Source organism: Oryx dammah, unplaced genomic scaffold (assembly GCF_014754425.2).
Source record: "Oryx dammah isolate SB20612 unplaced genomic scaffold, SCBI_Odam_1.1 HiC_scaffold_5, whole genome shotgun sequence".
Lineage (NCBI taxonomy): Eukaryota > Metazoa > Chordata > Mammalia > Artiodactyla > Bovidae > Oryx > Oryx dammah.
This window is the reverse complement of record NW_024070189.1, coordinates 103325165-103347171: the sequence shown is the minus strand read 5'-3', so window position 1 is coordinate 103347171 and position 22007 is coordinate 103325165. Positions and strand designations below refer to the sequence as shown.

The window sequence follows — 22007 nt, the reverse complement described above, 5'->3', positions numbered from 1 at the left end:
GCAACACCTCCAAGACACTTGCAGAGGGTGGGCAATGGGGGCAGCAACAGTGATGCCCACCTTACGGATGGGGAAACGGGTGCTCAGAGAGGGAAGGCCGGCTGCCCCAGCCAGCCAGCTACCGAGGACCTTGAGACAGTCAGGTTGGGGAGAGCGCAGGGTGCTTCTCCTGGGGTGACTCGGGCGCTGAAGTGAGATGACTGGGTGTCTCCCATGCACCCAGCTCTGCACCACCACCCTTTGGAGGGGGCTCTAGCCCCTCCCATCTCCCCATTTTATGGAGGAGGAAGTCAAGGCTCAGAGAGGTTGTGTCACTAGCTCAAAGCCACAGAGCAGAGTGGGGGCCAGACACTGAGTGCTCCAGAGCCCCCAGGGCAGTGCACATCCAGGCACAGCGACGTTGGCACCCGCAGATCCCAAGTCTGATGATGACCCCAGCAGCCCACCCCTCTGAGAGTGACAGCAAATCATATATCCCAGGCTGTTCTCAAAACCCTTTGCTTTCCTCAGTGAACCCATGACCTCCCCAAATGCGCACCCCTCTCCCCTGTCCTTTGAGGCCACTGGCTGCAGCACCCCCCCACGCCCCGTGGTGCTATGGAAGAGACCCCTCCACTGTTCAACCAACAGTCTTTTATTACCAGGCTCCACTGGCTGGCCTGGGACACCTGGAGACCAACGAGGCTTGGTCCCTGTCCTCTGGTCAGCACGGCGAGGCACCGGGGCCCAACTTACAGGTGAGAGAAGCAGCAGCAGCGATGAGAACGGACTTGCAGGAACAGAAGCAGGATCCCTGCCCTGCTTTGAGATCGGCCAGGATGGTTTCCAGATTTCAGACGGACCTCCAGCCGGAAGCAACGCTGAGGGGGCACTTCTCCTAGCAAAGGGCAGTGGGGTGGGGGTGGGGTGACACAGGGCGGATGAAGCTGATGCTCTCAGCCGGCGACTGAGTGGAAGAGCACGCAGAGGGGCCAGGACCCAAGGGCCACTTTCTGCCGTACGGGTGCCTCATTAAGACTCCCTTCCCACTTCCTGGCCTCTACCTGGCACCGGTCAGGAAAGTCCTCTTCTGGACGGGGGAGGAAGCTGGGGGCAGAGTGGCAGGACACAGATAGCTGGCCTGCCCCCAGGCCGTTCCTGAGTCACACAACTCGCCCAGAGTCGCAGCGCGCACTGGGCCTGAGGTCACGGCGCCAGGTCGCCCTTCTGGCCAGTCCACAGCTCCCGGAGCTCAACGTGGCAGCCCAGATCCCGCAGGGCGGCCTTGGCCACATCCTCACAGTCACGGTGGGCGGCTCGGGCTTGCGAGATGAGGGCCTCAGCCCCCAGGTCCAGGATGGGCTGTGAGAAGGCTTCGCTGCGGGCCACCAGGTTCCGGATCAGCATGCAGGCCTGTTTCTGGAAAGGAGAGCAGGTCAGTGGCTGGGAGTCAGGGGGTGGGGCCTGGGGGTGGGGCCCACTCTGACCTTGGGGTCATCATAACACAACAGGACCACTGGCAACATGCATGCCTACGCTCTGACTCATCAAGTGAGGCCCACGCCTCCACTTCAGCCTCTTGGCACCCTGGCTGGGCTGATTCCCCCAGCTCCCAGGTGAGGAGACTGAAGCTCAGGGTGGCCGAGCGTTGGGGAAGCGGGGCTGACTCCTCAGGCGTGGGACTCAAAAGTCTCTGAGCAATGTCCTTGGGTGCTGGCAATAGCCTGGCTGGGGGAGGAGGGCAGGGAGACAGAGGGAAGTGCAGGGCTGTGCCCAGGGCCCATCAGTCAGCACACTGTGGGCTCATTCAGTTAGTGTCCGGGCCTGCTGCCTCTGCCGGGCAGCAGTGCTGAGAAGCACCCCACCATGGGAGAGCCGGGGAGAAGCAGGTGAAACGAGGGCCTGCCTGGCCAGGGTGGTCAAGAGTGGGCAAGGTGATGGGCCAGCCGTGGGCACAGCATCCTAGATGAGGGAGCCAAGGCTGCCCATGGGACTGAGCCTGGTGCATTTCTAGACCAACCAGGAGATCCCTGAGTCAGGATGGTACGAAAGGTGGGAGCGGGAGGAAGGTGGGTTTCTGACAAGGGTGTGCATGGCCCTGCTTCAGCCTGACTGACCTCTGAAACAGCAGCCTAAGGTGGGGCCGGGAAGCTTCCATGAATCCCAGCAGAGCCCCATCTGTGAGTCCAACCAACTCCTCCACCCCGGCCCATATCCCTCTAAAGAGACTGTTAAGAAAAGGCAAGATTAAAGGCAAGAAGAGCAACAAAACAGGAGAAAGGACAACAGCGGGTAGAGTTCAGCACGTTTTGGAGGCTGGGATGGAGGTGCAGGACACTGGGGGCTAAGAAGGAAGGAGGCCCTGGAGGCTTGGGTCATGGCAGTGATGCGCCAGGCCAAAGAGGGCCTGCACCCTCCGCTCTGCCGACCCCCAGGATCTGCTGGCTGGCCCCTCGCCCCACTTGCCCACCAGGCTCTTGTCCTCCCCGCCTGTCACCCATGCCTACTTGGACGCCAGCCTCCAGAGGGTGTGCCTTCATGGCCTGCAGCGCGGCCCGGGCCCCGCCGCCCTCCATGATGACGCGGCTGTTCGCTGGCTTGCGCAGGGCCAGGACGCACAGGGCTGCACAGCTCTGCTCACACACCTGCAGGGGGGCCACAGGGATGGCTGAGAGGAGGCAGACGGACCGCACCCCCACCAGCTCCTCCAGTGAGTGCTCTGCGACCCCACTGGGACAGACCACTGTCCACCTACGTGGGTACCAACCAGCAGAAACGGGAATGATACCCGGATGCATCAACCAAGCTCTTAGGGGTGACAGTCTTGCCCCACCCTGGCCCTCACTCACCCTGCCTCAGCCTCTGGCTTGCTGGCCTTACCCTAGGCCTGGCCTGGCTTCCAGAGATGGGAAAGACCATCATGTGGCTACAGGTACTGATCCGGCATTCCAGCCATGTGGCCCCGCCGGTGTACCCCCGCCCTGGGGTGGGTACCTGGGGACTGGCCAGGTGCCGGGTCATGGCGGCCACGATGGACTCGGTCCCGCCGGCACGGACGATGGCATCTTTCACGTCATCGTTGCCCGCAATGGCCCTCAGGGCACTCAGCACCTGCTTCACCAGCTCCTGAAGAGACAGCAATGCACAGGTTACCCCCAGCAGCACCTGGGCATCAGGTGCTTGGTTGCTGGATGGTGGGGGGTGTGGGGCTGTTTCAATGTCTGCTGTCTGAACACACAGGGGACCACTCCGGGGCGTGCAGGCAGCACGGAACAGCAAGCTTATCTATCACTCGCTGTGTAGAGAAGGCAGGGGAGGCTTGGGGAGGTGGGCCCTGTGGTTCTGGCCACCTGCATCCAGGACAGGCATTTGGATGACTTTGATCACCCCCTCCAGATACACAGAGGGGTGTGTGGCTCAGGTCAGCACCCAGAGCACAGGTGGCCTCGCTCAGGCGCCACACCCTTCAGCTGCCCCCACCACACCCACTCTGCTTCTCTCACTCCTGATTGAAAATACAAAGGTGCCAAAGGATGGTGAGAGAGGGTGGGTGGGTCTGTTTTTCCCCTGAGCTTTAGTTCCTTCTCACAGGTCTTGACAAGCAAAAACTGAACTTTGATTCTGGGCTCTGCAGACAAGGCCAGCATGTTCTGATGCAAGCCTGTCTAGCTGACCAGGGCCCAGAGGGGCCAAGTTCACTGGGAGACCCAGAGCCTTTCCCAGATATCAAGAAAAACAACAGACTGAAATTCAGGGGAGGTACTTCCCTGGTGGTCCAGTGGTTAAGAATTCACCTGCCAATGCAGGGGGCGCGGGTTCAATCCCTGGCCTGGGAAGATTTCACGGGCTGAGGAGCAACTAAAGCAGCGTACCACAGCTACTGAGCTGAGTGTCCTAGGGCATGTGCTCTGTGACGAGGGAAGCCACCGTAATGCGAAGCCCGTGCCCTGCAGCTAGAGTAACCCCCGCTCACCGCTGCAACTAGAGAAAGCCTGCGCACAGCAACGAAGACACACAGCAGCCAAGAATAAATAAGGGAAACTCAGGCAAAGGGACCTCACACCCTGACACAGCTGTGGACGCCCACCTGGTGGTCATTGCAGTCAGCCAGCAGGGCCACCAGGACGCTGAGGCCCCCGAGGTCGACGACCTCCTGGCAGAACTCGTTGCGGACAGCCAGGCGGGACAGGGTGCTGCAGAGCTCGCTCAGGATGCTGGGATTGTCGGGGAACACTGCAGAGAGGGGAGGGGGAACCCCGGGGTGAGGAGAGCAGAACCAGCCCTGGCTCTGAGCCGGCACTCCTGCTAGGAATCCCGAATCCCGCTCCACCAGGGCAGCCTGGCCCCTCTGCCTGGCTGGGTGGCTGCCTGTTGGGGTGGACGAATAAGGCAGGGGGAGAGGAAGGACCACTGGGGGCTGCCCAGGCCTGCGGTGCCCCCTGCTGGCTGTTGGGGAAGACACGGGAATGTGCTTTCCCCTCCGCCGTGCCCCAGATAAATTCCAGAACAACTGATGATCTCAACTAAAAAAAGAAAAACCATAATAGTGCTATAATAAACCACCCGAGACTATTTTTATGATCTTGGGTTGGGAATGACCTTTCTAAGTGCAACAGGACACCTAGAAACTGCAGAAGGACATATGGATAGAGTTGACCCAGGCAAAAATTAAACACAGATGCTGTAGACAAAGTGTAGAGGCACCAGGGAGGATAGGCCCGACTGAGGACGATGGTGGGCGGGAGGGTTAGGGAGTTGCCGGCGGAGGGTGGGCGGTGGGTGGGCACTGTAATAACGCAGAGCTCAGCGGTGGCCAGTGTAAACGGCCCCCTGGCCAGGCCACAGCCCCCAGCGGCTCCATGAACTGTAACCTGGGTATGCCGTGGAGATACTCCTGAGATGTGGTGACATCCATGACCAGCTGACTTTTAAGTATAGCAGGTGCCACTCAATGGTCTGGGCGGGCCTCGTCCAATCGGCCAAGGGCCTTAAGAGGGAAACTGAGGCCTGAAGAGGAAGAAGCTTGCTAGTAGACTATAGTGTTGGCTCCTCCCCAAGCCTCAGCCTGCTACATAAGTCTGAAAGCACCACAACCACAGGAGCCAATTTCTTGCCATAAATTTTCCTGTGTATGTATGTATTCATGTACGCCAAAACACACACACACACGCCCCCTACTGGTTCTGTCTGTCTGGAGCACTCTCTCTGTTGTGTGTGTGTAAGTCACTCAGTCGTGTCCAACTCTTTGCGACTCCGTGGACTGGAGCCCACCAGGCCCCTTTGTCTGCGGGATTCTCCAGGCAAGAATACTGGAGTGGAGTGCCATTTCCTTCTCCACTCACTGATATGAAGCCCTGTAAATAAACAAGGAAGATGTAACCCACCCCTCAGAAAAGCAGCTCAACTTTGCAGCCAGTCTGGCTCTGTTTTTCCCCCTCTCTGGAGGTGCAGAGGGGAGACTGGGGCAGGCCCCACTCCCCCACAGACAGAGCCAGAGTCGCACACACTGGCCTGGCAACAGAGGCAGAGCCACAGGGCAGGCTGCAAAGGGAAACTCACTCTCCTAGCACCTTCTGTGCGCAAGACCCCAGTCCGGCCTTTTCCAGGGGGTGCAGTGCCCAGGGGGCAGGAGTTCTGGTGCCCAAGTGTCCGTGCTGTGGCCTCCTGTGGCTGGCTCACCGGGGTCACCTCGGAGTCAGGCACAGGGACATGCACGAGAACTGGCGGCCAAGTATGAACCAAAGCGCAAGCCTCCCCCTGGGAGCAGCCCCGGTGAGTGCCAGCAGCATATCCCCACCTTTGGGCAACAGCACCCTCCTTTTCCCTTTGAGGAGCCCTCCCATCCCACTCTCAGTCTGTTGTTGGACAGAGGCAAGCGCTTCCCTAAATGGTTCTAGCGATGAGCACGGGATGTGGTCCAGGCCAGTGATCGCTGGCTTGGAACTCTCCTGGAAAAACTAGGGGTAAGGACAGCGTCCTGCTAGGGCTGTCACGTAGGTGGGACCGAACTGACAGATACGACTGGTGCCTGGAGCCAACCATGCTTGAAGCTGTCCTAAACCCCGACTCTTCACTCTCGCCACATCTGCTCCTACCTTTGGCGGCCTCAATGAGCACCTTTAAGCCTCCATTCTCCTGCACGATCATCTTGGCGTGGTCGTGGGCATGGCCGAAGGGCACACGGATGTCGTCATCAAAGGTCATCACGCGCAGGGCCCCGCAGGCCTCGCGGACCACGTCGGCACAGTGGCTGTGCCGGGCGATGGCGCCAGTCAGCAGGGGCAGCACGCCGGCCTTCACCAGGCTCTGCCGGTTCCGCTCGTGCTTCAGGCAGGCATGGCGCACACAGCGGATCCCGGAGCAGGTCACACGGGCTGAGTCAGCATGGTGGGCCAGCGTGGCCACGAGCAGCTGCAGGCCTTGGGTGTCCAGGAGGTCGGGCTGGCCATCCGTCAGGGCAGACAGGGCACTGAGGGCCTGGAGGAGGAGGCCCTGGTCGCCTGCCGCGGCCAACTTCCAGGCCTCCAGGAGGATGGAGTAGGCCCCCTTCTCGGCTGCCAGAAAGCGGCAGGCCTTCTGCTGCTTGCACTGCTCGCAAAAGCGGGCAAGGTGTGCAGACACCTCCTGGGGGTGCGAGCGGGCCACAGACTCCTGCAGGTCATCCAGGGCCTATGGGACAGGGGAGAAACGTCAGGGCCAGCTCAGTCCGAGGAAGGTCACAGTGACAGTGCTGGGCCCTGGTGGGATCCCTCTGCCTGGGATCTGGGCCTCGGTGGAAGTCCTGTGGGGCCAGTTCCAGCTGGGGCCGCTTCCACACCTGTGCTTTTAGGAGCACTGACTGGGCTTGAGAGGCCACAGAGAGAGAGAGAGCGAGACAGAGGCCTTGCTATCTCAGCGTCCCTGACAAGGAGCCACACCCAGAAGTACAGACATGAAACATTCTAGCCCTGGGCGCCCGTGCAGGAAGTCCCCAAGTAAGACCATCCAGCAGGACCATCCAGCTGAGGTTAGTCAACCCAGCAAAACCACCAGAAACAATACAATGGCTAGCGTTTGGGGCTGTTTGTTACGCAGCCATAACTAGCTGACACACCCACCAACGGCCAGCTCCCTAAGGAAGGGGAAAGCCACCTCCACCGGTTCTGCCCATATCATATGCCTCCTGCTTGTCTCTCTCCTTCACTCCACAAGTATTTACTGAGCAACTGCCCAATGAAACCAGACGGTACACATGGTTGGTTTACCATGCGCAACTCTAAGCCCTTGGAGGAAAAAATCATGAGAGATAACAATCTGAATGGGACAGACAAGTCCACTCAGTGCCCTGACTCTGGACCTGCCTCAGTTTGAGCCCACGATGAACCCGCGTACTCGGAGCTTATGGCATTCTTTGCACCCAGCCCTAAGGAGAGTGGGTCTACAGATACCATCAGCCCTGCCATGATAGTCAACAATGCCTGTCAGCCGGTCCTTGTTGAGCTCAAATTTGTAGACTTAACTAAGCATATGTTATGATGAAACTGAATATTAAAAAATTAGTTAAAACCGGAATGTGTGACTTGAATAAACATTTCTTCAAAGATACACATACAAATGGCCACTAAGCACATGAAAAGGTGCTCAACATCACTAATCGCTGCTGCTGCTGCTGCTAAGTCACTTCAACCGTGTCCGACTCTGTGTGACCCCATAGACGGCAGCCCCCCAGGCTCCCCTGTCCCTGGGACTCTCCAGGCAAGACTACTGGAGTGGGTTGCCATTTCCTTCTCCAATACATGCATGCATGCTAAGTCACGTCAGTCGTGCCCGACTTTGTGCGACCCTATGGACAGCAGCCCACCAGGCTCCTCTGTCCATGAAATTTTCTAGGCAAGAATACTGGAGTGGGTTGCCATTTCCTTCTCCCACTAATCAATGCTGCTGCTGCTGCTGCTAAGTCACTTCAGTTGTGTCCGACTCTGTGCGACCCCAGAGACGGCAGCCCACCAGGCTCCCCCGTCCCTGGGATTCTCCAGGCAAGAACACTGGAATGGGTTGCCATTTCCTTCTCCAATTCATGAAAGTGACAAGTGAAAGTGAAGTCGCTCAGTCGTGTCCGACCCTCAGTGACCCCATGGATTGAAGCCTTCCAGGCTCCTCCGTCCATGGGATTTTCCAGGCAAGAGTACTGGAGTGGGGTGCCATTGCCTTCTCCACCCACTAATCACTAGGGAAATGCAAATCAAAACCACAGTGAGACACCATCACACCCGTGAAGGTGGCTATTGTTACAACAAAGAAACAGAAAATAAGAAGAGCTAGCAAGGATGTGGCAAAAACTGGAACCCTGTGTACTGTTGGTGGGAATATAAAATGGTGCAGCTACTGTGCAAAGCAAGTTCAGTGGTTCCTCAAAAAATTAAACCAAGTGATCCAGCAATTCTAGATACACACCCCCAAAGAACTGAAAACAGAAGCTCAAAAATACGTTGGTACCCCCATGTTCACAGCAGCATTGTTTACAACAGCCGAAAGGCAGAAGCAGCCCAAATGCCCGTCAGTGAGTGAATAAACAAATGTGGTGTTTCCATAAATGGAATATTATTCAGCCACAAAAAGGAAAGAAATTCTGACAAGTAGTACAACACAGACGTACCTTGAGGACATCAAGCTAGGTGAAATAAACCAGTTACAAAAGGACGAACACTGCATAATTCTCCTTCAGTTCACACCCAGGGCTGCCTCCTCCAGCTTCTCTTTTTATTACTACTTGCTTTTGCAGCTAGGTGAGTCACTTTTTCCTCTTTGGATCTCAATTTTCCCATCTGTTAAATGGGGTTGATAACCCCACCCTTGCAGGTACCTTTGGGCTAATAACTGAGATGACACAAAGCAAGTGCCTGGTATAGAACTGAATTCACAGATGGTTCTCAATAAACACTAGAACTTTCTGCTGTTTTACCAACAGCTTACCAGTTTGATGGATGACCTTAAGGAAAAGATTGAACCTTTGTAAGCTGTATTTTCCTTGTTTGGGTCACGGTAGAGTGAGGGCAGGCTCTGGGTCTCTCTGTTCACCCATCAGAAAGCCAGGGATGACGTACTTACCTCCCACAGGCCAGTTTAAGTGTGGTGAGGAGGGGCTGTAATGTGTCAGTAAACAGTGGATGCTCAGTAAGTGACAGCCTATGATTGCACTCTCTTTTCCTGGGATTCTTGCTTCCTGGGATTTTACTGAGCAAATTCAGAGCTTGGGAGGCCCGAGAGAGGTTCCTCCAGGGGTCCCTCTACCCCAAGGCTCCCAACACCAGGACAAACATGAATACTGTCCACCCCTTAGGCCTAGAGGGCTATCCATTCCTTGTCTACTCTGTCAGCTCTAATCCCACAATGTCACACGTGGGTGGGTGGGCAGAGCACGGGGGCCCCCACGAGGCCCTCAGACATTGACTCAGGAAACCCCAGCTACACACTCAGGCCTGCCTGTGCTTGCTGAGCTGGCTTGGACCTTCCGAGTCTGTGCCTGCCGTCTGGAAACATGGAAAAAGGTGCTCCCGACAGAGTAATGAGGTGACGCAGGATCACACACGTGAGGCCCACGTGGGCTGCCCTCTCCTACCTGCAGGATGTCATGTATGGGATCCTGGGGTCCATCCGCAGAGACTTTTGGGGTCATCTTTACAATGTTGCTCAGATCAACCCCTGTGGGAGGGCAGAGAAGTCAGGAAACAAGAGACAGCCGTCAACCCCGCGGGCCTGCAGCAGTCACACCTGGTGTCCCTTCAGCTGGGACCACCCTACTCTGGAGGCCTTCTGGGATCTGCCCAGCTCTCCACCCCACCCCTCCCTGCCTGGGCAGGGCCCAGCAGCCATGCCTGCGTGGGGTGTGGGGGTCTCTGCACCTTGGCCCTGCCCAGCCAGTGGGGACAGAGGAGCAGGGAGGATGCACACCAGTGCTGCGGTGAGGGACGCACTCTGCCTGGTGGGCTCAGAGGGGAGTGCCGCCTGCGGTCCCCTCCCTGGGGGCTCCCACTGGCCTTCACCCTGGCTGCAACCCACTCTTGCTGGCAGACCCAGAAGAGGCCCCCACTGTGCAGAACACGTCTAGGTGCCCCTCCCGTCCCTGTCCAATGTTTAGTCCCTACTCTGTGCCCAGGATGCCAGCTCCTGACCTGGAAGGTTGGATCCCTGGACTTCCTTGCCCTCTGGCGTCTGACTGGGTTGGCCAATGGGAAGCCGGATCTGAGAGCAGAGGCAGGAGGAGTGGGAGGGTAGGGCGTTCATTCCCAGGTTCCTGCCTCTGCCTCTCTCAGGTGACCCCCGTCCCTTGCATGGCCTGTCGTGGGAAGGGGGAGGTCCTGCTGTGGGCAGCACGGTCTCCCAACCCTGCCCACATGACTGCAAACAGCTCCCTCCTAACCATCTTCCTCCACGGTCTGGCTAGGGCATGCTACCTGTTTTCAGAGGCTGGTGACCAATACCCCTTCTGACTCCATGAACTCACACTGGGGTGCAGGGGGGGCAGGGTGGCAGGTGGCCCTGTTTTTTCAGAGGGAGGTCAAGAAAAGTCTCTTCAAGGAAGCGACCACTGAAATGAGACCCACTTGGAGAGACCCAGCCCTGTAGATGTCAGGGTGCGGTCCAGGCGAGTAGAGGATACGCATCAGCGGGGTGGGAGGGGGTGGCCAGCCTGCCCGGGGCACAGTGTAGAGAGAGGACATTGCCCAGGGCAGTCATGCCAGGAAGGATGTGCTCACGGCAGGACACTGCTCTTTTACACACGAGGAGCCATGGATGGGACTTTCCTGGTGGTCCAGTGGTTAAGACCCCATGCTTTAGACGCAGGGAGCGTGGGTTTGATCCCTGGTCAGGGAACTTGGATCCCATGTGCCAAGTGGTGTGGCAACAACAAAAACAACAAACAGAGCTGTGGACTGAAGGCGACTCTGAGGCGAAGAGCCAGACCGGCGCCAAGACCCAGTCGCACCGCCCTACCTTGTGATTCAAACTGCTCCACGGCCTCTCTCACCGCCTCCTCCGGCCCCATCTCAAACTCCTGGATGTTCTCGCGAACAGCTGCGTCAAAGGTCTCCTGGGTGATGCGCTTGGAAGCCATCTTTATCTCCTCCACGTGGGGCCAAGGACACCCAATAGCTACTCTCAAGCTGAAAAGGTAGAAGTTAGACTTGTTGAGCATCAGAGGGCAACGGAGAACCTGGCCACCATCTAGAGAGCACCTTCCAAGAGGCCAGAGGCTGTAACGGTCCTGGAAAAATTCTAACAGCCTGAGTCACAGCAAAAGGTGATATCCCAACAGCCAGAGAACGCCTAAAAGTACACAAGAAGGCAGGCAGTTTAGTGTATCTTATCTAAATGGGGCATGTTAGTATAAAGTATGCCCTTATGGTAAAAAGTTGCTATTGTTGTTTAGTTGCTAAGTTGTGTCTGACCCTTTCCAACCCTATGCACTGTAGCCTGCCAGGCTCCTCTGTGCATGGAATTCTCCTGGCAAGAATACTGGAGTGAGTTGCCATTTCCTTCTCCAGGGCATCTCTTGGGCCCAGGGATCGAATCCCCATCTCCTGCATTAGCAGGTTGATTGTTTTACTGCTGAGCCACCAGGGAAGCTCCAATAGTGAAAAGCAGCAGTAGTAAAATCAAGGTAAAACAATATCTTAATAATATATGTTGTGGAACTTCCCTGGTGGTCCAGTGGCTAGGACTCTGCACTCTCAGTGCAGGGGGCCCGGTTTTGATCCCTGATCAGGAAACTAGATCCTACATGCTGCAACCAAGAGTTTGCACGGCACCACTAAAAAGCCCACTTGCCACAATGAAGATCAAAGGTTCCTCCATAGCTGAGACCCAGAGCAGCCAAATACATAAACAGTTAAAAAGTGATAATAATATGGCGTATGTTATGTGATTATAACATTATAATATAAAGTTATACTACGCTATTGGAGAAGGAAACGGCAACCCACTCCAGTGTTCTTGCCTGGAGAATCCCAGGGACGGGGGAGCCTGGTGGGCTGCGGTCTATGTGGTCGCACAGAGTCGGACACGACTGAAGCGACTTAGCAGCAGCAGCAGCATACTACTCTATTATACAGTTATGTACTTTATATATAATTATATAATGAAATAATGTTATCATAGCATACCATGGCACTAATAAAATATAAATGAAATTAATAATGATGTTAAATAATTAAAATTAATATTAAATCATACCTATTACTTATTACTTTTTATTATTTTTATTACTAATAAGTAAATTAGAAGCTAATAGAAATAGTTACCTGTAAGAGGAGGTAGAGAAAAGGGTGGTGAGAGCAGGAATAGAAGCTGGATTATTCTTTCTTAATGTACCTTGCTTTAGAGGGTTGAATTTGGAACTCAGGTAAATGATTTATGTGATTAAGAAAAGCAGTATGTCAAAATAAAAATAAAAGCAATCCCTAAAAATTAACAGCAAAATGAAACCCATGAACCTAACAGTTTGTCTATGTGAATGAGATCATTTCAGGCAATTTTAAAACACAGTGATATGACTGCATATTCTAACTGGGATCTACCCTAAAGATGAAAGTGAAAGTCACTCAGTCACATCTGACTCTTTGCAACCCCATGGACCTGTGGAATTCTCTAGGCCAGAATACTGGAGTGGGTAGCCCTTCCCTTCCCCAGGGGATCTTTCCCAACCCAGGGATCGAACCTAGGTCTCCCACACTGTAGGCAGATTCTTTTACCAGTTGACTCACAAGGGAAGCCCAAGAATACTGGAATGGGTAGCCTATCCCTTCTCCAGCAGATCTTCCCAACTCAAAAGACAGAACTGCAAAAGAAAATCTTCAACAGTTTTCAGTAATCATGTTATTGGAAACCTCGTTAGTAATATCATTTGGAAATGATTACAGATATAGTAAATAAGTAATGATGTTTATATCATGAATAATCAGCATAAAAGAAAACAAGATTTTTTAAAAATCGGAGAAGTAAAAACTCAGAACTCCTAAATTTGAATTGGAAATACGATACGAACTCATTTTCTCTTAAGCAAATAAAGAACCAATTTTCTATTAATATGAACTGAAAATGCCTGGGGAAAGTAATACTACCAGGCAGCAGTGAGCACCCTGAACACCAACTGTGGTCTCTACCATTTCCCACCAAAGAAACTAGGGCTCTTGGAGTAAGAGTTGATTCCAGTTTCAGGCAGGAAACAGGCCAGAGGAGCCAGGAGCATCAAGTGAGACCAGAAAGCAAAGAAGCATCTAAAGACCACTGGGGTCATGTCAAAGGACTCAGGAGCCAACGCTCTGGGGCACCTGCTAGCTAAAGATGGGACAAGTAAGCATTAGGGAAAAAAAACTTCTGAGCCCACAAGCCACAGCGAAGATCCCATGTGCTGCAATGAAGAGCCCAGGCACCCAAATAAATAAACAAGTATTTAAAATTTTTTTTTAAGGACATTCTCTTATACATTCACAGCAAAACTGAAATTTAACACAAGAGATTTAACACTGACAATGATGCTATTTTCTAACATACAGTACACGATGGACTTTCTTGATGACTGTAACATCGTCTTTTAGAACAATTTTGTTTTTTTCTGGTCCTGGGTCCATTCCAGAATCATGTGGAAAGCACAGAAGCTGTGTTAGGGAGATGAGGGCAAAGATGGCAGTAGGCCAATGGCACGGGCGTGTGCAAATGTGAGCCGTGGGGGGACAAGCCACCCAAGCCCTCACTTGTCTCTGTGCAGGCAGCACAGGATGTGACTGTTCCACCTGTGTTCGTGCAGAAGCTCAGGGTCAGGTGGGACAGGCTCCAGGACAAGAGGGAGCAGTGGGGCTGTTGGTCAATTCTCATGTGTGACACAGGGACAAAGAATCTGCCTCACAGAATGTAGTGAAAATCCAACCCACCAATTTCAACAAAGCACCGAGAACAGGATCTGGCACAGAGCTCAATAAACATCACTTAGTTGTTCTTTTCCTCTATTGCTTAAGAGGTGCTTTGGCCAGTTCCTTCAGGGGTAGGGGATTTTAGGGACTTAAACACCTTGTCTCTCTCCCTTGCAGATCTCCCCCTCTTTATTTCCCAGAACAGGGAGCCTGTTCAACGGTTGCTAAGGATTTCCCAATCAAAGCGGGAAGAAAAGAATAAGGATCTTCTGTTTCAAGATAAAGAGTTTCTCCAACTTGATGGTCTGTGTGCTGCAATGAACGATCCTGCATGACAGAGTGAAGATCTTGGTGCTGCAGCTAAGACCCGATGCAGCCAAATAAATAAATTTTTTTTTTTTTTAAGATACAAGAACTTCTCAGTGGGGAGCCTGCTCTGGTGAGGGTAAAGGGTCCTGGCCAGCTCTGGGGCTGGGTGCTACTGGGGGGACTCTGCTTCTGGCTCTGCCACCACATGTTGCTTCCACCACCCTGGCCATGCTTCAGACCCAGGTGGGCCAATGACAAGAGGCCACTGGGTCACAGAAGAAGTCATAAAGGGGAATGTCATTGTGTCTACTTTAAGGGTGACGAATCTGAAGCTCAGAGATGCAGCAAGAAACCTGGCCAAACCCTTTTCTGTGTCATTAACACTTTCCCTCCACCTAGCTCCTCTGCGGAGCTTCCACCTGCTTGTCCAGGCTGCCTCCTCACAGGAGCCTTCCCTGGCTACTCAGACAGAGCCTGTGTACCCTTGGCTCTTCCCAACTCAGGAACCTCTCTCTGCCCAGCCCTGAGATCTCTGGGCTAGGGAGGTCAGTGTCTGGCTCTGGAACCACCACTTACGAGTCCTTCGAGATCCCCTGGGTCCAGCACAGCCTGTGTGTGGGGCTGGGGGCTGTGAGGAAAGTACAGAGCTGGAGCTCATGAGAAAGATGGTGCCTGGGAATGGGCATCTGGGAGTCACCTGGGGAACAGCGCAGGCTGGGAAAGGAGAGAAACAGCATTACCAGCCTTCATGCTGCGTCCAAGGCAGGCTGGGCCCCAGTATTCATTGCAGCACTATTTACAACAACCAGGACCTGGAAGCAACCTAGATGTCCATCAGCAGTTGAATGGATAAGGAAGTTGTGGTACATAGACACGATAGAAGATTACTCAGCTATAAAAAGGAAAGCATTTGAGCCAGTCCTAATGAAGTGGATGAATCTGGAGCCTATTATACAGAGTGAAGTGAGAAAAAGAAAGACAAATATGTATATTGACGCATATATATGGAATTTAGAAAGATGGTAATGACGATCCTACCTGCAGGGCAGCAAAGGAGACACATGTAAAGAACAGACTTTTGGACTCCGTGGGAGAAGGCAAGAGTGGGATGATTTGAGAGAACAGCATTGAAACACGTATATTACCATATGTAAAACAGATGACCAGTGCAAGTTTGATGCATGAAGCAGGGCACCCAAAACCAGTGCTCTGGGACAACCCAGAGGGATGGGGTGGGGAGGGAGGTGGGAGTGGGATTCAGGATGGGGGGACACATGTATACCTGTGGCTGATTCATGTTGATGATGTATGGCAAAAACCATCACAATATTGTAAAGTAATTATCCTCCAATGAAAATAAATAAAAAAATTTTTTAAAAGGCGTGCTAAGCTGGCGTGCTGCGATTCATGGGGTCGCAAAGAGTCGGACACGACTGAGCGACTGAACTGAATTGAACTGAAGGAGAAGGGAGTTACCAAGGCTCCCAACTAACAGCCCGCTTCCCTCTCTAAGCCACCGTTCTGCTTATCAAGAAAACAGTGCCCTGACAAACCAGGGGCCCTGAATGATCAGTCCTCCTCCGCCTGCCACACCCACCTTGGTTCAGGTGGCATCACCTGCTTCCTTCCAGCCGTACCCAGTGCCTCTGTTCTCCAGGAGGCAGCCAGAGGGTGAATGGAAAGCAGAGATCATCTCACTTACTTATTTAAAACCCTGAAGTGGCTTCCCAGCCTTCTCTGAACAAAATCCAGTCTCCTTACCAACACTTGCCTTACCTAGACCTTCTCACCTGTGCCTTCCTGCTTCTTTCTCATTCTTGTCAGCTACCCGAGGGACATCCTTCATAAAGCAGCCCCCGCTCTCCTACTCTCTCATCATTTTAACATATCTCAACATGGAGTGAAATGTTTCTTCTATTTATTTGCTTTTACTGCCCTAGCCTCCTCCCCAATGAAATTTAATCTGCATGAGAGCTGGGGCTCGTTTCATTAAGTACCCCCACTACCTAGGATGCGGCCGGGCATGCAGCAGGCACTCAGTACATAGTGAAAAATGAATAAATGAAAAGAAAACGACAGACAGAAGAGTGGGCAATTTTGTCCACGGACGGCTTCCGTAAGTCTATCATTTACCCAAAGCCAAGTCCTCGAGGTGCGCGCCCCCGTCACTAATCCGAGCCCGCGGCGTCCACTCCTGGCTCCTCGCGCGAGGGGGCTCGGCGGCCGCCGCCTCTCACCGGGTCTTCGGGGCCACGTGGGGAAAGGGTGCGGTTCGCGGCGGTCTCGGGCTGCACCGCCCTGATCCCTTTCGGCCGCCGTACGTGCGCAGGCGCTCTGGCGAGGCCGCGCCTCGGCCTCCGTCAGCCCTGTGAACCGCTCCCGGGGTGACCAGGAGTGACCGCGAGTACAGGTAAAGCTGGGAGAGCCAGCAGTGTGCGGCGACGGCGTCTCTGTCGCCTTTTTCGGGGCGCTTCTCGTCGCCGCCGGTCCGGGGAGAGAAATTTTTTGCCTCGAGAGTGTCCGCCCTGAAGGTTGGGCAGTGCGCCTGCGCGAGAGGCTTCGGCGGCGGCCGCCTGCGCCTGTGCCTTGAGGCTCGGCCGCGGCCTGCGCCTGCGCGGCGCGGCGCTGCGGAGACCGTTGGCTTATTTGCATGTCCCCGCCTCGCGCGGTGGCGGCGGCGGGTGAGGAGCCTGAGGCGGTGGCGGGGGCGGCTCCGCGCGCGGTGGGCTGTGGGTGAGGCCCGGGCCCAGGCGTTGTCGGCGGGTGGCCCCGGGGGTGGGGGGTTTGGGCTCGATCCCGGGAACCCCAGGTCCCCACGATGGCGCAACGGGCTCGGCCCTTGGACTGCGCGGCGGACGCATCGCGGCCGGGTCGGCCTGGGGGGCGATCTGCGGCCTTCCAGGCCCGACGCCCCCTTTTCTTCGACCTTAAAGGCCGGGAGGAGGCGGGCCGCGCCTGAATGGGTTCATTCGTTCGTTCATTCATTCAGCCTGAGCTGGGAGCGGCCCCTCTGGTGGGGTGATAACGGCGGCGGGGCGCCGACTCCGCCTCTTTAGACTATTTTTTTAACGGGTTCGGTCCCCACAGCAACCCCTACCAAGAGCTGCCGGTTTAGATGGGGAAGCAGAGGCACGGAGAGGTTAGATCACTTGAATTGATCCTGGCCATCTGGCCGGGACACCCTGCCCTTCCATAGCAGAGAACAGGGGGGCCAGGGAAAAGGCCTGAAGGATAGGGAAAGTGGGGAATGGTTATAAGAAGTGACTGTCGGGCAGGGGCAGGCTTGGGCTTTGAGGTTGGAGGTTTCTAGATGGAAGGAATATCTTGCTGGGTAAGGACACCACCACTGGATTTCTCAATATTGCTTCTCAGCCTTTCTCTATAATCAGTCTTCAGGGCTTTGTCCCCACAACTAGTGCCCTGTTTGCCAGCTTCCAGCCCAGGCTGGTTGACCTTGGATGGGTCACGTAGCCTGAACCTCCCTGTTGCACTTTTGTGTCCTTTCATTCATGATAGGCCCCACTTGTTTATAGGGTTGTTGCAAGAAGTGTTGTGGGAGTCCCTCCCCTTCAACAGGAGCTGGCACAGAGTCCGCTCTGTCAGTACGTCACTGTCACTAGTCAGGGATTCCCCCCTCACTTGCTGGGATGCCTCTGTCAGGGGAAGTTAGCTCTCAGAGCCTCTTCGCCATGTCTGTGAAATAGGAAAATAGAAATGGGGAAAATGGTGTCTTTCCTAAACATTATTTGTAAAGGTTTATGCTCCTCTTACGTGTGTTGCTTCATACAGTCTTAGCAGCCCCGAGAGCTGCTTTTATAGCGCTTCTTTTAAGGGATTCTGAGAAAATGGCCTCAGAGAAGCAAAATAGATTGTCCAAGATCAACAGCATTGTCTCACTCCTTAGCCAACACACACCTGTGATGTTATGTGGGCAGAGCTCCCCTTAAAATAAACCAGCCTTCTTCTGAAGTGCCATACCAGATTATGGATTACTACTTGGTTACTCTGAGGATTAAGTGGAATAGATCAGGCTTTGTGAGCATTAGTTGTCATTCTTCGTGTCTTTTCCCCCCCTTTTCTCATTACAGGTCAGAGAAACATGGCAGCAAGGAGAATTGCACAGGAGACTTTTGATGCTGTATTGCAGGAAAAAGCTAACCGATATATGGACCCCAGTGGTGAGGCTGTAGGTGAAACTCTTCAGTTTAAAGCTCAAGGTAAATTAAAAGTGCGTAGCTTTGGGGGGAGTGAGGCAGGTGGATGGAGCATGTATTTAGAATTGGGCCCCAACCTGCAACTCCTTAGATTTTACCTTCTTAAGTGGAGATAAACTTTTCTCTTGGTCCACCTGTTAAATCATTATGTAGAAGGAGGTATTGTCATTATCCAGAGCTTCTCCCCAGGCACCCTGCCCCACCTAAAGAAGGGTTCTTAAATAAATTGCCTGACTCCATGCCCTCTATCACTACCCAGGTTTGAGCTCTTTATCAGGTCTTACCTGGATCATTGCAGTAATCTCCTCCTGAAATGTCTTTCAGTTTCTGGCTTCATTCCCTCAAATCTTCTCTCCCTACAGATCTGTTAATGCTAACTTTGCAGGACCAAGGCCAAGCTTAGGCTTTTGGGGCTCCCTATTTTGGTTTTACATCCTCAGACAAGTGCAGGAGCAGCCAAGTAACTGGTATGCAAGACAGGAGGGCCTTGGAGCCTTGTGGAGCTGCTGAATGTAGGCCCTGCCTGAAAACATTCTTTTTGCAAAGTTTTGAAGCATCATGTCAGCAGAATAAAAAATGGTCCTAGTGTAAATGGCAGGACAACTTGGAGGTCCCACCCAACAGTGCATGAGGCTCCTAGCTTTCATCCTCTGCCTTAGGCCTGTTGTTTCACTGATACTGTGTGCCTGTCTGTGTTGTGCATCCCTCCTCTCAGATCTGTGTGATTAACTCCGTCAGTCAGTAAGACCTGATCCACAGATGTCTTCCCACAGGAGGCCCTAGTAGGCCTGGAGATTGATCTTACACTGTGTACTTGACCCACTGCCATGGGCTGGCCTCCTCCAGGCCTCCTTTGGGCCTGTACTGTTTGCTGCTGCACCAGCCCCTGAGCCAGCCTTGGTGTGGACAAGGCTTCCTCGGTGCTGGCTGGATGAGTCTAAGTGCTTGGGGTGGGGATAACTTATTGTGTGCTTTGGACCCAGAAAAACTGAGGCTTAGAAACTGTCTCCAAAGTCTGAGTTTTCAGAAATTGTATAAGCAGCAGACAAAACCTTTCCTGTTACAAAAGATTGGAAGGATTAAGTAGTTAAGAACAGAATGTCGCGACTTCCCTGGCCATCCAGTGGTTAAGACTCCACACTCCTAAGGCAGAGTTTGATCCCTGGTTGGGGAACTGAGATCCCACATGCCATACTGCGGGGCCAAAAAAAGAGAATAGGATACAAAAAGCCTCTTTGCTGCTTCCTTAGTCCTCGGAAGTAACCGTATCTGTGGTGGTTTGTGCATCCTTTAATTCTTTTAGCCATATATGAATCCTGAATATTTCATGTTTTTATGTATATATACGTGTGTGTGTGCGTATACACATACATATGTATGTATACGTAAAAACATGTGTTTGTGTATATCTATGTATGTGTATATATATATATATATATTTGGAGATTTCAATTGGTTTGTCTTATCTAGAGACTCAAACACTAACACATATCTTAAGTTACCTCAAGAAAGGTTGAGGGAGGGGGGGACTCTGAACCCAGTAGGACACTAGATGGTTCTGGAACCATCTCTGTGTCATAGAGCTGCATGGTCCATCAGTCAGCCTTTCTCTGTCTGCTGCATTTTTCTGAGGCCTTGTAAACCAGGTCCTATTGGGCAGAATCCAGCCACTGCTCTTCCTCTAATGCTCCCACCATAACCAGGCCATTGGAAACCATCAGTATCAGGATCATCTTGGTGGACTCTTTGCTGGAACTTCCACTCTTGTCCCTTGCAGTCTGTTCCTCACACAGCAGCCAGTGACGTCATCCTTTTGCTCCAAACCCCCCATGGCTTTCTGTCTCATTCATAGTAAACTCTGGAGTCCTGTCAAGGGCCTGGCTTGATCTGGTTTGCACCCACTTCTGTTTGCATCTCCTGTCGTAGTAGTTCACTAATCTTGCTGCACGTTAGAATCCTTTGGGGGCTTTTTAAAAGTCCTAATGCCCAGGTCACACCTCATCCTAGTTAATTAAGTCAGGATGCCCCAGGACTTCAGTGTGCAGCAGAATCTAGGTGCTGCCTTCTTACCGCTTTGTCCCTCCTTCCCTCTTGCATTCTTGCCACATTTGTCCTGTACTCATCTCAGGGCTTAGTCCTCACACTCCCTCTACCTGGTCGGCTTTCCCCATAACTGCACGTTCTGACCCCTCACGCCAGGCCTCTGCTGCTCAGACACATTGTTGTTAGAGCTGCCCACCTGACCAGCCTGTTTAAAAATGGCTTTCCCTGTTCACGTTCCCGCCGGTTTGGCATTTCCTTACACCTGAAGAATGTGTTTATTATTTGGCTTCCTCAACTGAAACGTCCAGGAAAGTAGGGACTTTGCTGTGTCTTCCCTGCTGTAACTTCAGGGCCAGAACAGTGCCCACATACAGTAGGTGCTTAGTAAGCACTTGTTGGACAAATAAACTTGGCTTTATACAAAGCCCTTGTTTCCTGTGGCCTGTTGACCCGTCACTACTTCCTGGCATCTTTCTCTTTTACGATTGACTTTTGGACTAGCTGATCGATTCTGGTTCAGAAAGTAAGAAAGGTGCTCTGTACAGATGTCTCCCTGAGGCCCTCTGTTCCTGTGCACCCTAGTTCTCTTCGGTTTTTGACTTCTTACAGTTTCTTTCTTCTTTTTGGTTGCGCCATGCTGTATATGGATTTCAGTTTCCTGACCGGGGACTGAACCCAGGTTCTTGGCAGTGAAAGCGTGGAGTCCTAACCACTGGACCACAGGGAATTCCCCTTATGGTTTCCTTATGCGTGAATGAACACATGCAGACATAGCTCGCTGGTTCTCTCATTTCTGCAGAGTGGAGGACGAAAGCACAACCTGTTCAGCTCCCACTGTGGTTTCCGTTGTCACGGCCTGTTTAACTTCTGCCTCCCCTCTTGTTTGCTCAGTCTCTTTTTTCAGGTATTGGTTGGCTTAATGACCCTTTCTGAGGGAGCCTGTCAGCCACCTTTGGATCAAGTGCTCAGCTAAGGTCCAGCCAGCAGTGGTGGGTGCAGTGTCAGACGTAGCTCCCACCTCAGTGGCACTGTGGGCCGAGAGTTCCTCATAGGAAGCAGGGGAGGCAGACAGCCTCTAGAACGCCTGTCTGCTGTGTGATAGAAGTAGAAATACACAAGCGTTCTGGTCACAGTAAAGACCAGATTATTTGGGAACCAAATGCCCATCCCTGAGTCTAAAAGAAGGCTTGTAAAACAGAAAGTGAAGCGAAAGTTGCTAGTTGTGTCCAACTCTGCAACCCCATGGAACTTTCCAGGCCAGAATACTGAAGTGGGTAGCCGTTCCTTCTCCAGGGGATCTTCCCAACCCAGGGATCAAACCCAGATCTCCGGCAGTGCAGGTAGATTCTTTCCCAGCTGAGCCACCAGGGAGGCCTTGTAAAACAGAGGTAGGGCGAAGGATCTGGATGAGTGAGCAGCACTGCTGCCTAGCCTCCATGGACTAACCAAGGCCAGATGCAGGCCCGGTTCTCATAGCTTTTCTGTTTGCATAAGTAGAAACCTAAGTTTTTAAGTGAAACCACACATATTTTCCATGTGAGTTTCTAAAATGCACTCTGACTGGGAAAGCACA

At 53.1% G+C, this 22007-nt stretch overlaps 2 protein-coding genes across 9 annotated transcripts in view; one reads left to right on the top strand and one right to left on the bottom strand.

The window, feature by feature from the left end:
- Positions 1-613: 613 nt before the first annotated feature.
- On the bottom strand, positions 614-16457 carry ARMC6 (armadillo repeat containing 6). Of its 3 annotated transcripts, XR_005721158.1 has the most exons (9): positions 16351-16409; positions 10954-11123; positions 9578-9660; positions 6075-6648; positions 4067-4212; positions 2974-3105; positions 2487-2624; positions 1044-1398; positions 614-877 (listed from the first exon to the last, which is right to left on the bottom strand). XR_005721158.1 is itself a non-coding variant. In XM_040241209.1 (8 exons), the coding sequence occupies exons 2-8, from the start codon at positions 11072-11074 to the stop codon at positions 1186-1188; spliced, it is 1407 nt and encodes a 468-aa protein (XP_040097143.1). In that variant the 5' UTR covers positions 11075-11123; positions 16311-16457; the 3' UTR covers positions 614-1185. The 3 variants fall into 3 exon arrangements, 2 of the variants coding, with proteins under 2 accessions (XP_040097143.1, XP_040097142.1); XM_040241209.1 differs by having other exon boundaries at positions 614-1398; positions 16311-16457; XM_040241208.1 differs by having other exon boundaries at positions 614-1398.
- Positions 16458-16494: 37 nt separating this feature from the next.
- SUGP2 (SURP and G-patch domain containing 2) overlaps positions 16495-22007 on the top strand; it is a 28797-nt gene continuing 23284 nt past the window's right edge. For 3 of the 6 annotated variants that reach the window (XR_005721157.1, XM_040241187.1, XM_040241189.1), the window contains exons 1-2: positions 16829-16910; positions 18266-18394. Coding sequence is in view for 5 of the 6 variants with exons in the window: in XM_040241187.1 (XP_040097121.1) it covers positions 18277-18394 (118 nt within the window). In the remaining variant the exon portion in view is untranslated. Of the gene's footprint in view, positions 16588-16828; positions 16911-17264; positions 17317-18265; positions 18395-22007 lie in introns of those variants that run through there. The other 3 variants (XM_040241191.1, XM_040241192.1, XM_040241190.1) reach the window with 3 other exon arrangements.

Coding starts and splice junctions, on each gene's coding strand:
- ARMC6 (XM_040241209.1), bottom strand. CDS start 11,074: ATGGCTTCCAAGCGCATCACCCAGGAGACCTTTGACGCAGCTGTTCGC. Junction 9,661..10,953: donor GGAGCAGTTTGAATCACAAG/GTAGGGCGGTGC, acceptor GCCCTCCCACAG/GGGTTGATCTGAGCAACATT. Junction 1,399..2,486: donor CTCTGGAGGCTGGCGTCCAA/GTAGGCATGGGT, acceptor TCTCCTTTCCAG/AAACAGGCCTGCATGCTGAT.